Source organism: Chanos chanos, chromosome 2, assembly GCF_902362185.1.
Source record: "Chanos chanos chromosome 2, fChaCha1.1, whole genome shotgun sequence".
NCBI lineage: Eukaryota > Metazoa > Chordata > Actinopteri > Gonorynchiformes > Chanidae > Chanos > Chanos chanos.
In genome coordinates this window covers 7,662,193-7,676,986 of record NC_044496.1, presented here as the reverse complement: position 1 = coordinate 7,676,986, position 14,794 = coordinate 7,662,193, and the positions used below count along the sequence as shown (strand labels likewise).

The 14,794-nt window shown below is 40.4% G+C and overlaps 1 protein-coding gene across 1 annotated transcript; it reads left to right on the top strand.

Annotated features, from left to right (window-relative positions):
• The first annotated feature begins 1,611 nt into the window (after positions 1–1,611).
• On the top strand, positions 1,612–13,477 carry znf280d (zinc finger protein 280D). The gene is made up of 20 exons (XM_030766198.1): positions 1,612–1,663; positions 2,585–2,752; positions 3,222–3,508; positions 3,610–3,709; positions 4,090–4,356; positions 4,463–4,534; positions 4,644–4,726; positions 5,007–5,233; positions 7,261–7,418; positions 7,709–7,809; positions 7,902–8,048; positions 9,151–9,285; positions 9,418–9,647; positions 10,168–10,308; positions 10,416–10,466; positions 11,200–11,318; positions 11,434–11,461; positions 12,556–12,598; positions 12,720–12,763; positions 12,888–13,477. The coding sequence occupies exons 2-20, from the start codon at positions 2,593–2,595 to the stop codon at positions 13,411–13,413; spliced, it is 2,919 nt and encodes a 972-aa protein (XP_030622058.1). The 5' UTR covers positions 1,612–1,663; positions 2,585–2,592; the 3' UTR covers positions 13,414–13,477.
• Positions 13,478–14,794: the final 1,317 nt, after the last annotated feature.

Sequence of the window (14,794 nt, the reverse complement as noted above, 5' to 3'; positions counted from 1 at the left end):
CTGATGTCTTCATAATAACAAGTAGGCGACATTTATCTCTGTTAAGAGTCTGTGATGTTGAAACCGTTATGAGTGGCTGCCTGAGATTGTTAATATGGAATCTTAAAACTTATGATTAACAGTGACACTGACATTTAGTCATTTCTCACTCCAGTTTCTGGTCCCAAAGCTTTCCCCGTAGACCCGTCTCTCACTGTGACTTTGTCAGCGACAGAATTACATCGTTCGTGTGCAAACAATACGAACATTACTTTCTGCATATCAGTTCAACAGGTTTTTGTTTAAAAAACAAACAAACAAAAAACTATTATTACAAAAAATCCTTGTCAGTTGAAACGGACATTTCATCATCATCATCATCATCATCATCATCATCATCTTCTTCTTCCTCTTCTCCGTTTGTCGAATTGTTCCTTCTGTTTATTCCTTCTATTTGGGTGCAAACCATAGCACAATAGAGGCTGTATCCTCGTTTCATAAAACTCGGAGTGCCACCTGTTGGCCAGGTCAACAGTGGTTAAGAAGTCCGATTCGTTCCAGAGCCATGGCAGTTGTGGATTTGATTACAGTCTGAGGACTTGTTTTTGTTGTGTTTTTCCTCACCTCATTATAGTCAATATATATGTTGTGCTGAAGAGCTGAAAAGGCAACAATAAAGTATGTTTTTTATTTAATCGTGATTTGATTACGTATTTTTCTTATTTCAATGTTTAATTCACTGAAATGTCTGAGGTCTTCTTTTTATATATTTTTAAATTTTGTTTTAGAAAGAAACAAACAAAGGAACAAAGAAAAACAAGAATGTTATGTGCTATTTCAAACAATTATACACTCATAACAATCCTTGTTAATGTTCTAGACGTTGCTGTTCTTAATGAATTGTGCTTATTAACGGTCACAGTTGTTTATGTGTACTTTACAAGTGGATTTTCGTTCTCCAGCTATCGTGTGCAAGTTATGGAAGTACAAGTTATGGACACTGTTGAGTCCTTGTGTTTTTACAGTGTCGCATCAATACAAATTGATCCTTAACCCGGTCTTTAACTTTACTTTTTAACTTAGTTAATATCAATTTCCAAATTTCACTGCAACACATTTTACTAAATGTACATATTAGGGCCTATGTTGCCTTGGGGTTCATCGATTGTCTTATGCGTGTGTGTAGTATCATAATGAATCTCTTATAGGAGAGAAATAAGGCAACAGATAATTTTTGCGTGATATAAGTCTCATTCTAAACTTAAGCATTTCTACTAATTAATTTCTAGGAACAAGACAGGGACTGTTTTTTTGTTTTGTTTTGTTGTTCCAGATCCTACAGAACAGTCATGTACCTTGAAATATCTATGTAGAAAGGTTGGTAAAGGTCGGTGAGAGACCATAATCATCTCATTAGTCATCTCGTTAGTTATTTTCATCATACGGGTTAGGTCTCAGCATCTGTTATCATTATTTATAGGTATTTAGCAATTTTTAAATAATAGCTTACAATTAAAAAAGACGAAGGCGACTATCAGAAAGTGTTATTTGTTACATCAACTTTGCATCCATGAAATTACCCATGGATCATCGGGATTTCACGTCACGACGTAATGAGAGGTTCTTGTAGCGGGGCAGCTTCTTCTGATGATTCTTGAAACTAAATAATTTTAATTTCGGCAAGGTAAGATTAAATGAAAGAACTCGCTGCAATCATTTACGAATACGCCGTGATAACCCATCAGAATCGATAAGGTATTAACAGTGTCTTGCACCCCTGGTCCTTATTTGACGTCATATTTGTTGCCTCTAGTTAGACACTATGCTAAGTTAGGTTAGCTGGGTTAGCTAAACTCAGAAGCAGCTAGTCAGCCAACCTAGGTTAGCAAAGCTAGAGTTATAATGAAGCATGATATGCTAAAGCTAAGCGACGTGCTTAGTCTTTATCATTGCATTCGCGTTGTTGTGCTTTTATTCGTTCTGTAATGACAGCAGGGAGTCATTACGCTATCTTTGGTGCATTGCTTAAGCTTCGCTAGCGAACAGGAATTCACAATGCTCTTTCCTAGCTTGTAGGCTAGCGATAGCTAATATTACCTCCTTGTAATTGTTTAGGTAAACTACCGGGCGGCAAAATGATATGCTTACAAGTATTTTTCAGAACAGTGCTGTCGTTGAAAGACATAGGTTTGCTTGATTATTTACTGCTATGTGTCCATGGTGTCATAGTAGCCGATCAGCCAAGCTCATTCATATACAGGTAAGCTATTCGCCTGGTCTTTAGTGATGCACTGTGGCCAATGTCCTTTGTTTCCAGATTAGTCCACGCACGCAGCATCATCCACATCAGATAGTGCCGAACTAATGTACAGATCCGTACTTACTGATTTGATAGGTTATGACATGGCATCACTGTTAAATGAGTCTCACAGAATTATAGTTGCTGGAACTTGACAGGTGAAAGCAGTGGGCAGTAATCTTGCTCTGGAACTTAAGTGCCCTTCATTGAATTGCCAGTTTGAAGCTACTATTCCATCCTAGATTTGTGACAGAGAGTTTATTGCTCATGGTTTTTCACCCAGAATTATTTCATCTTGTATGCTAGGCCTCACAATGTCTGAGCTTTTTATGGAGTGTGAGGAAGAGGAGTTGGAGCCGTGGCAAAGGAGAATCCCTGAAATCAATTTGATTGATGATGACGATGATGACGACGATGAACCAATATTTGTTGGAGAAATTCGCAGCTCCAAACCTGCTCCTAACTCCAGACCAAGTAAAGATCATCTTTTGATTTCTCTCTGTCACTTACTGATGTGTCAAAATAGTTCAGATGTTTTTGTGTGTTCTGTTAAGATGAACGACAGAATGGTGCAAATCTGAAGAATACATCTGCCTAAGGTGACTCAGGCACTCAGCTGTCCCTCCAGCCACACTGTTCTGAATGTCAAACATTTATAGTCCTGTTACTGCTGCTAGGCCTATACTGTTCTCAGATTTCTTTCACTTCTCTATGAGGCTGTTGCTAGTGTTGAGTCTCAGTGTCTACAGCCACACTCTCTCAAGTCATGAGGTTAGGTTGCTTGCAACTATCTCTACATATGATATTCGGATACTTTGTGGGGGGGCACATATTTCTGAGGAGTTCATCTAATTAATGTAACTTGTTTTCTTAAGAGTTTATTGGTATCATTGTGTTGTTTTGTCATTGCAAATCTTTCTGATGATGATGATGACGTTTTCAGTTCCTGCAAACCAGCGGAACCAGCAGAATGTGAGGCCACCTGTGCAAATTCAAAGGGCTGTTGCATCTACAATGACATCCCCTCAGAAGCCAGTCCAAATCACCCCAAGCCACCCGCAGCCAAACCTGACCAAATTCTCCACAGTTCCCCAGCTCACTCTCAGAGGGGCATCCCAACCTGTCACCAATTCAGTTCTCATTCCAGTTTCCTCTCAGTCTGGATCCCAGCAAACCGGATCCCGCACACTAACCCCAATGTCTCCGCAGCCTATCATCATCAACAACCAGGTATCATGGACTGTGGAGTTGTAAGCAAGTAACACAAATTAATATGATCAATGTGATTGTGATTTGTTTTGAAAATGTGTGGTGGTGTTGTTTTTTTTAAGGGTTACATAGTGGCTTCGCCACAGGTGTCCAACAACTCCGCATTCATCAACTCCCTCGGCTCACAGTACCCACCAGGGACATCTATAACTGTGCTGCCAGGTATAGATACACCAGAACATTTCAGTGAAGGGAAGTTGGGCAAAAAAAAAAAGTTTTGAATCACTGTTTTTTTTTTTATCTTAGGTTTTTTGGGATTTGTGACATCCTTAATTATTGCATATTTTAATCAAAGTGTTGATAACCGACGGCGCGTAATTCTATATGCAAATTGTTTCAGCTACATGTCGTTAAAAAGGATCTATCAAACATGGAAGCTGTTTCATTATGCAGTTTTCTGATCATGTCCATCGCATAATTACACAAAACAAATATATATTCCCAGGGATAATGATGGCATTGAATTATTTGAACTGAGCTAGTTATAAGTCTCCTAATTTCCCACTCCTCTTTCTTTTTTTTTTTTTTTTTTTTGAAAGCAGCTGGTCAACAGGTGCTTCAACAGGTCACGCCACCCAAGCCGGTACCTGGAGTCATTCACAGACCTCAAGTCCAGCTCATCCAAAATAACGTGGTGACTCTATCGAATGTACAGGGACCTCCAGACATGCCTGCTCCAGTTCTTTCCAGTCCTATTCGCAAGTCCATTCAAATAGTCCCCCCTCAAATCACCCAAACCAAATCAAACATCACTCCAGTCTCCATGCCCAAACCGATATCCTCTTCACAACCAGCTATTGGCAACAGAGGTGAGCACACTCATTTTAGCCTTTTTGTCTTTGTGTGTGTGTTTTGTATGCTCGGTGAAAACTTTTTAAGAGCGTGTGTTGTGGGAATTCTGTGTTTTGGGTGTAGATAATGGGGCAGTGAAACGCACTCCACCTGATTCTCAAAACAACGCTCCCAAAAGAGTCAAGATCAGTATGGGTATGCTTCCTCCCAACTTGTTATTTAAAAATCATTTAAAAAGAAACATTTATACATTAACAAACCTGTTGAGTCACTGCTGTTTTTATCCACACTTATTATTTAGTAGAGAACGGAACACCATTTAGGAAAAGATGTCCAAAATGTCAAGTCCAGTTCCTCCTCCAGGATCCGTTAAAAAGTCACATGAGGGTAAGCTTGCTTCTGTTATTCTAGAAATAAGTGCCTATGTCGAGATTTTACTGACATCTCTAAGAATAAACATCTGTTGTGTGGAGCATTTTTAGGATTAATGAAAACAGGATGCTATGGGGAGCATTGGAACAAACATACAATGAAAACATCTATATGCTTTGAAGCTGTAACTGAACTGTCGAAGAACAATGTTAACCATTCATCTCCGCCCTGAGGATTGAGTAAGGCTCTACGGTTATGTTCTCAATCAGTAATGTTCCTTTCAAATGTCTTTTAGCTGTGCTGCCCTCACTTGATAGAGAGTGTCTTCCCATCAACATCAAAGTCAGACAGACCAGCAGCACCATCCAGAATGTACGATCATGAGACAGGAAAACTCATCATGCTGGTGTCGGACTTCTACTATGGGAAATTTGAGGGGAATAAACCATCGAGCCAGGAGCAGAAGACCAGCACCACCTTCAAATGCAACAGCTGTTTAAAAATCCTCAAGAACAACATCAGGTACTTCGTCCAAACTTGGACAGCGGGATAATTGTTAAAAGCTCTCAGAGGGACCGGTGTTACTGACCCGTTTCACTGAAATCCAGATGTTGAAACTGTAGTTCTTATTGGGTAACACAGAACTGTAAAAGTGATTTGTTGTTGTTGTTATTGTTGTTTTATGTTCACATTTGTAATGGAGTATTGAATTCCTGGAATTTGGTGCTTAAAATAGACCGAAGTACAGAAACGGCACAGAAATAGATGCATTTGGATGAATTTTGTTTTTATAATGCGAACACAATCCTCTTTTATAGCATCATGAGATTACTCACAGATATAGAAATTGCAGTCAAGTTTTAAACGTTATCATATATCCTTCTCATACCAGTGCCCCACCAGAGAAGAGCTTAGAGGATGGAATTACAAGCACTCGGCTTCTGTACGAATTCCGCTGAGCTGGTCTCTGCACTTAAAGTGTTTTTTTTTTCCCCCCCGACAAGGATTAAGGCTAGTACAAGACAAAATGGATCCTCCATTCAATTTGTGGTTTTGTCCTGGAATACTCTTAATGTTCGTGTGGGAGACCAGCCCTAAAAGTTTCCTTTGGTCGAGCCGAGCGGTGTTGTGTTTAGAGGGCCAGGTTGAGCCGAAAGCAAAAGGTTTGCTCTCGGAACCGAGCCGGCTCGCTATCTGTCCGAGGTGGGCAGAGTAGAGCCGTTATCCAGCAGGAAAAGAGAGCGGTCGTTTCACGCCCCCCCCCCCCTTCAGATGGATAACATTCCCAGTCTCCGTCTCAGCCTCCTGGGGCCTGAGATGAAGAATGGTGGATAGTTTTGGGTAGTGTAAGAGCTGTTCGTTTGATTAAATAACTTCACTCTGGAACAGTGTTAGAAACGCCTCTGTAAGCTCCTTTTAATGGCTAGACACGTTTGGATAGCACCCTGCGCGTGGCAGCTGGGGTCACGGTTCACCCGCATAAAAATCTCCATTAGGGGAGCTGAGGTAGCAGAAAGCGCTAACTGAAAAATGGGTTGTTGTTTCTCAGGGCATTGAAGGCAGACTTAGGCAGGGATGTTGGAAGTAGCCTTAGAAGCACCTTGTCATTAAGCAAAACAAAAAAAACTGTGTGTAATTGCTGGTATTATAATGGCTATTATGCATGCTTAGAAAGTGAAGGGCAAGGAGAATGCTTGCTAATTTATCTTTTTAAAACCTTTGGGAACCCAAATGCGGCGTGGGTGCACGCTCAAGGCCACGCACTGTTTAAAAGCGTGTGTGAGTTTTGTTTTTTTTTTAAATTGTAATTTAGCTCATTACATTAAGTGCGATGGGTTTTTTTTTTTTTTTTTTTTTTGGTTCGTGAATGGCTGTGAAAATGAAATGCATCCATTTCCTTTATTCGTGGCATCTTTTTTTCTTGCCTTTGCGCACGTGTTATTACAGATGATGGATATTTTTCTGCGTACTTATATATTTGTTCACCCCGTGCTTATGTTTTATTAATTGACTTAAACTTGCATTGCGGAAATTCACTTAACTACAAACATTTTGCAGGGAACGCATACAGGAAAGCCTGTTTCTAAAAAAAGAATCTGCCGGTATGACAGTCTGCAGTTATCTAATGTTTTGTTCAGTCAGAGTGGCACGTGTCTAATTTAAGAATCTTTTCTAAACCTCAAAGCAGCAGTGAAGGCTTCCTTTTGTTACCAAACTTAGAAGTGGTTGTGGTTTAGCTGTATGAATGGCAGTCTTTTAGCATTTACCTTCTCACACAACAAAGTTCAACTGCCAAGTTCGCATGCACTTGTTGACGGCCTCCCCGCTTAGGTTAGACCCAGTTTCCCCCCCACCCCTCCTCTTCGAGATGCCTCCTGTTTCTGCCTGCAAGCCCCTTTCTCACAGATTGGCATTCATGCCACAGGTTGCAGGTGTCCCTAATGTTCTGCTCTTATGGTTTCTCATTTCTCCATCTGTTCTTTTCCCCTCTCTCTCGTTCACTTTTCCTTCCTCCCTCACCCCTACACCACCCCACCCCCTCCGTCCAGGTTTATGAATCATATGAAGCATCATCTAGAGTTGGAGAAGCAGAACAGTGAGAGCTGGGAGAGCCACACGACCTGCCAGCACTGCTATCGGCAGTACTCCACACCCTTCCAGCTGCAGTGCCACATAGAGAGCGCCCACAGCCCCTACGAATCCACCAGTACGCCAACTCATTACGCAACCCACCCAGTTTCATCTAAGCCGCAGCCACGCTGCTCTGTGTTTGGACTCGAGGCGAATTCGCACTTTTCTAATCAGATTTTCTCAGATACTGACAGTGTCATTCTTATTTCAAACTATTATACATCTGTGATTATTACATTGGATCCTGTTTTATTTTGTACCCCACCTTTTGCTGTTGGACTAATCCTGAAGATTAACATGTACAAAGGAATTTAAGTGTGAGTAGAAAAATGCCAGTGATAAAATGGTATGTCTTTTTTTTTCTAGCTAATTGTAAGATCTGCGAGTTGGCCTTTGAATCTGAACAAGTGCTTCTGGAACACATGAGAGACAACCACAAACCTGGAGAGATGCCCTACGTATGCCAGGTAACATACCCCCTACGCCAGCCTCTCTCTCACAGCCACTTCCAAAACTCACGCCGCGTCTCACCCGTCACTCATGGTTTCTCTCCTCTCAGGTCTGCAATTATAGGTCGTCTTTCTTTACCGACGTGGAGACGCATTTCCGCAGCGTACACGAAAACACTAAAGACCTGCTCTGTCCGTTCTGTCTGAAGGTCCTGCGCAGCGGACACATGTACATGCAGCACTACATGCGACATCAGGTGAGAAAAGCGGGCGGGGCGGGGACCCGGGCTCTTTCTATCCGAGTCGGTGGATTTGGTGCTGATGCTGACCCGTTAAGTTTTGAGAGCGTATGCGTGTTACCTGCTTATGTTTTAATGCGTTTGAAGAGGGAGAGGAATTGAGTCTGAGCCAGTGCGGTCAGGGGAGTCAGTTTTAAGCTGCTGAGACGAGTGAAAACTTTCATCTGTCTCTGTCTGGGGCACTGAGAGCTCAAGGCTTAGCTGATCTGAAGTCAGCAGAATGTAGAATTGGCTTGTGAGGTGCCCTATTGGCTCTGACTGCGTGGTTGGATTGATTTGGTTGTCTGTTGAACACCTTGGTGCAATACATAACAGGCTGACAGCTAAGGCTGATTCCTTTCATGGGCCTTAGGGGGGCCTTTTCAGGCAAAACGAAACCAGACCAGCCAAATCAGTCCACAACTCCAACTTAAAGCCCGTCTGGCTGCTGAAGCTAACAAGGACTCATTTGTCTTTCAATGAGAAATAAAGATACTAGATGTAAATGGTGTTTAACGTGTAAAAATACATCCTAGAATAAAAATGATGGTATGGGGACTTCCGGTCGGCCGCGAACATGGAGCAGACGCATTTAGTCTACGCTCCCGCTTATTCTGTAATAATTCAGTCTGTTTAGGCCAACTTTTACCACTCTATCCACATCAATCTAACAGTTAATCCCTCACGACCGACCTCCGCCGGAAAATGGCTTCGAAATCCATCAGGAATTTAAAAATGATTGTATACGTACATTTGTTTACTGCAATCATGATATGTTTGCTTTTTGCATATGTTTACAAGAAGCAGAAACGTACACAAACATACACTGAAATCTGTTTACGTGGAGGGAAAGAAAGCTATCACTTATATTGTAATGGGGGAGGGGGGGGGCGGTGTCCCTGAAGCAGTTCACATTACGTGCTACATTTGTTGCACGTTAACAGTGTCTTATTATGGGTGTACGTTCACGTACTGTTTTTGGGACTACATGACAATTTTCAGGGATTGATTGAACGTAGTAAACTCAACCAATCATTGTGCAGACTGTATTTGCCCTGATGTTTTTGTAATCTCACTGCAGAAAAAAGGCATTCATCGGTGTGGGAAATGCAGATTGAACTTTCTTACCTACAAGGAGAAGGTGGAGCACAAAACTGCCTTTCACCGTACTTTTAAAAAACCCAAATGTCTTGAGGGGCTTCCGCCTGGAACCAAGGTTTGACAGATTGGCAGTTCATCATTAGCAGTTAACCAGTAAAAGAACATAAATATTCTAGAAAGCATTGTACACACGTTTCATGCAATTCTGTGTCTCATGCAATTCTACACACATTCTTTGTACCCTCAGGTGACGATTCGAGCATCGCTCACAGGTGGTTCACCAGTGTCTTCCAGTTTACCCATTACAACAGTCGTTGCACCCTCTTGTCCCAGCACTAAACCAGCGGCAAAAGCTCCCACAACTCCAGTCAAACCCAAATCAAGCGGCTCACAAAGTCCCACAGGAGGGAAGAGCAGAAACTCAACACAAACCAAACGTGGCTCACAGACCCACAACTACGCTCTCAAAATGCTCAAGTGTGTACTTATTCATTTAGTACATTCCACACAGTACATTTAGTGCATTTTTTTTTTTTTTAAGTTTTTGTTTGCTTTATAAATCATTAAATATGATGTTTATATTTAATGATATGGAGAATATATATATATAGTCCACTAAAAAAATGACATGGTATTCACTTTTTGTTCTCTACCTCCGCCACATAAATGATTTTGGTTTTTGCATCCGTGTGGGCTCTCCTGCTGACATTTAGTGATATGGGATGAACCGTCGGATGGATTTTTTTGATGGAGTCTTCTGTTTATTGTGCCTAGTCAGTTTTGGAGAGGCTAACACCTTTTTTCAGCAGTTGACTCCTTTGTGAGGCATGGATGCAAAAACCAAAAATAACGTTTTTGACAAATATGGAGGTAAGCAAAAAAAAAAAAAAAAAATCTCTTAATTTTCCATGGAATGTCCTTTTAGTAATGGAAATAGCATTTTCACACCACCTAATATGTATTGCAACTACCCTCACGAGAACGTGTTCACCTGTAGATTCGCGTCTGGAACGCACATCTGTGTAGAATGTTCCAGTGAAGTCAAAGACCCCTTTGCCCACTTCCCCATCCAGCTGAAATGTGGGGCCTGCAAATACCGTACTAGCTGTCAGAAATCTTACGCCCAGCATATGATCAGGTAATAAAGGAGTGCTTATCCTACTAAGCAGTCTCAGCATCAGCGTTCAGATGGACATAGTGATGTACAGCAACAAATGACAGGATATGTCTTCTGTGCTTTTCTAGGTTTCATAGCTTGGTGTCGAAAAAACGATTCCGCAAAGCGAAGACTCTTCAGTCTGGACTACAGTAGGTGTCCGTTCTGGAATTTCTGCTGAATATAGAGAAAGATGCGACTTAAAGTGGAAATGTATCCATCTTTCATCTTCTCTTAACTGTGCTTTTAGTGGGTCCAAATCTCAACACTATTTTCTCCAGTTTTTTTTCTAGACTATGATGTTAATTGTCAAAATCTGGAAACTCGGCTAACAGAGCCAAAAGAATAGATCAAACCTACTCTCTGGAATTGTTTTAAGATAGCAGTCTTGAAAACTTGAAAAATTAAAGACAGTCCTCATGCGTAAATTACTCCTTGGCTCTAGATCTGGAGAACTCAAATATGTTTGCTGAAGGACAGTGAGTGTTAGTGCTTTTGTTTGAACTACTTAATGAGGTGATAACAGTTGATAGACTTTGAAATGATCTCGCCTGATTAATGTCCTGATGAGTAACTGATAAAAGAGATTGTCCTAAAAACCTGCAGAGCAGAATGTAGGTCAGTTCATGAATGAATTTATTAATTCCAGTGGGGATCAGGGACTTGAATTAAATTTGGTCTATAGATCTGTAATTGAATATGAACTGGGGAAGTTAAACTGATTAGATCTACCTGCGGTGATTGCAAACTGATTTTGAGAAAACAGCAATGCTTCTGATATTTGTCAACTCCTAAAAAAAAAAAAAAAAGCTACCTGTTTGAAACGGGTATCTCTTGATTCCTTTGTGTTCAAGTTTTGCTATTTGCTTACAGGAACATAACGTTGGTTTGTCTCAATTGTGACTTCCTGGTGGACTTCCAAAACAGTGACCTCATGACCAAACATTTGATTGACAGGCCAAACCACAACTGTCAAATCATCTTTGAGAAAGGTACAAGGGGACATTTTATTTTAAAACTCATTTTACTGTAATAAAATCTAGGGTTTTGCAGTCTCAAAAATATCTTTCTTCGTGTTTTTTTTTTGTTCTCCTGCTTGCCCTTTAGGAAATAAGTGTGAAGAAGAACCTATAAGGTGAGTGGTTTTGTTCTCATGCACGGCCTGTGAGAGTTCTCTTACAGTTACAATGTGTAAAGGTTTGCTAAATTATCAGACTATGATTACAGCTGATTTAGGCATCTGGTCATAACAAAAGTGTAACTGACAGAAGTTTTAAAAGTATGTTGCACTTTAGAATAGATTTGATTTCAAAATGACTCCCTTATGTCCATTTTTCAAGAGCTTTATGTAAAACAGCCATTCAAACTCACTCCTTAAAATGAGACCCAACCTTTCGTAAAAGTATTTTGGAGAGTATAAGCAGTTGATGTGGCCCTGTTTTTAATAGTAGGCATACTTTTGCATTTAGCATGAAGTTGACATTGTTGCTTTGAAGTTTAATGAGGTAGTTACCCCACCCTTCTCGCTCGCGCTGGAAACTTCGTGATCAATGCGAGTTTAATGACACCGCCAGCTATTTGTGCTTCATTATACGCAGAGGTTAGAGTCATAAAAACAAACAAAAAAAAAATCGAGCGAGCAGTTTACCTCCCTCGTCCAATTAAAGAAATGACAAATAAGGATGAAATGCATATGTGTGTACAAACTCTGTGACCTAGCAATTGCTTAGGCTTATTGTTCATTGAGAAAAAGCCTTCATCATAGTTTCATTAGTGTAATTGAGATGTAGACGAAGTGGTTTCCACAAGACCTTTGTAAACGAAGATTGAGGATCTGGCCTTAATTAATGCAGGAAAATACAGCTTAATTAATGCACAGAACCGACAGGTCCTCAGAAGCCACTGTAAAATTGTACAAGAGGGGGTTTTAATAGGAACCTGTGCTGGATGTGACGAGTTTCTCCCCTGAAGGATGCGCATCCCCTGTGGGGACCACACCAGCATCTGTCCTGAGACCCAGAGTTCTAGTGTTCCACACGCTTGGGGCATTTTAGCCTGTTTTCCTGTTCTGCTTAATTTGTAATGTGAGTCTAATAATGCAGGTGCTATTAATTATGAATGCGGTCTCTTTGTGGCATATGTAGAAAAGTGTTTTGGGTTTTTTTTTTTTGAAAGACAATGTTTTATAAAAGCATAGATGTAATGACTGTCCTCTGTCTTCTTTCTCAGCTGTGACACTGATGAGAATAAAGATGGAAATGATGATCAGAAGGTATGTTACTCTTCTCTTCTTCTCTTTTTATTCATTTTTGAGAAATGCAAAACGTTTCACGTATATCTTTAATGTTTTTTAAAGATATTCACTACCATATATAATTTACTGTTTCCAATAGATTGAATTGGAAGGTTTGACTGAAGATCTCAATACTCCTAGTAGGTAAGCCCCACTTTCATGTTATTATTTGTTAAACGTCATCTTTTTATTCGCTAAAACAAGGATGAAGCGTGTTTCTTTCTCCGTGACATTTGTATCACCTTATCGTGTTTCCTCCATAACATAGTTCATCTGAAGCCAAAGAGCTCCCCGCAGAAGGTCTCCCCGCCAAATCTGATCCTGAGGATAGCGAAATCAACGAGCCGGCGCCCGAAAGTAAAAGTAGCGAAAGAAGCGAAGAGAACACAACACAAGATTTGGACGAAACAGCGGCATCTAACACCAGCTGTCCTGCTGAGGAGAGCCAGGTTCAAACAGACCAGAACAAAGAGAACCCAGAGTCTTCACAAAACAAACCCAAGAACGGTTTGTCTGAAGAATCTCCCAGCGGTACCCCCTCACCGTCAGGGGCTGGAGAACCCTCCAGTCCTTCCAAAGAAGAGACGAAAGCAGATGAGGCAAGATTCGATGAGTTTCTGAGTAAAAGTGACAACACGGAGACTGTGAGCTCGGACATCTGTGAACAGAACACCTCACAGCTGGAGCCTCTCACCCCATCAAACATTCTAGAACACGAAGCCACAGGAATTCTACAGGAGAACACCAACAGCTCCAGCCCTAGCAATCTCCTAGACTCGCTTTCCTCCAAGTAGAAATCTGTTTAGGGATGTTGAATTGGACCTAACATTTTTACTTTGTATTATAAAGCTATGCTGCTTCAGAAATACTGAACTCTCAACTGACTTTTTTTTTTTTTTTATAGACTTCTTCATCAGTATGCATCAGTTGGAAACATTTTTGATTCCAGAATATCAAGTCGTAAATAAACTGTAGAAACTGAGGCGAGAAAACTTGAATGACTGAATCCTCACTGTGTTACTGTAGTCAAAATACGAGGATTTCTCTTCACCTTTCATTCTACCCTTCTGAGAAAGCTTACGGACCAGTTGAAAGATGGGAATGTTACATCTTACGTTTAACAAGAATCTGCCTTTTTTTTTTTGTCCTGTTAAATATTTTGAACGCTGTAATGCTCTCAATTAAAACAATGGACTTAAATTATGGCCACAAGGAAAAGTGTTGTGATATTCTGCATACATTTTTTTCCTTTAGGAATTCTCCTCTAACCCAGTAAATACCACATGAATCTCTTGTAGATGTGTATTATCATTATTATTATTATTGTTAAGTCATCTGTAACCAGACAATAGTTCACCTGAGAAACCTTTTCTTTGGCAGTCTTTTTGCAGAATGTACGTCTTTTTTAATGCTTGTTTTAAATCGGGACCTTGCATTGAATGTCTGTTTTTAAACATCAGTTTTCCTGTAATTCCCACTTCATTTGCCCTCCTGTGGATTGATTCTGCAGCAGAAGCTTGAAAACAAGAAGGCTCCAGTACTTGTCCTTATTACTAAATAAACTGCGGTTACAGATATCATGTTGAAATGGACTTTTCTTATTTAATTTATTTATTTTATTATTTTTTTTCCTTGAGAAAGTCCATCACTTTGTTCACGTGAATCAGGTGGACTTAAACTCCACATTGCAGTGTGTTATGAATGGTTTTTATTGTTTTATTGTATACACTAGCTTTAGTTCTTTGTCTAATCAAGAAATAAAGGTTTTTAAAGCATTACCTGTTTTTGTTACAAAAGCCTGACCACAGAGTGGACCTGTTGGATTAGGCTATTTGGTGAAAAATCTGACAGAACTGCACTGCCACCTTGTGGTATGTGATATAATAGCAATGACAGTCAGATGGGTGATGGTCATGCTTGTTTTAAGAGAGCTGTGAGAGACACTAAGGGAACAAAAATGTGAAAAAGCAAAAAATCAGGTCATTCTAAAATATGGCAAATGCAGAGGGAAACAATCAATGAACAGGTCACCTGTAGAATGTTCTTTAAATGCTGGATTGATACTCTTACAGTGACATTTATAGTGTCTCCGTGTTATAAGTGATCTGTTTACTCTTTCTGTATGTGTAGGAGTGTGTGATGAAGACCATTTGAAAAATGAGCCTCCATTGCAGA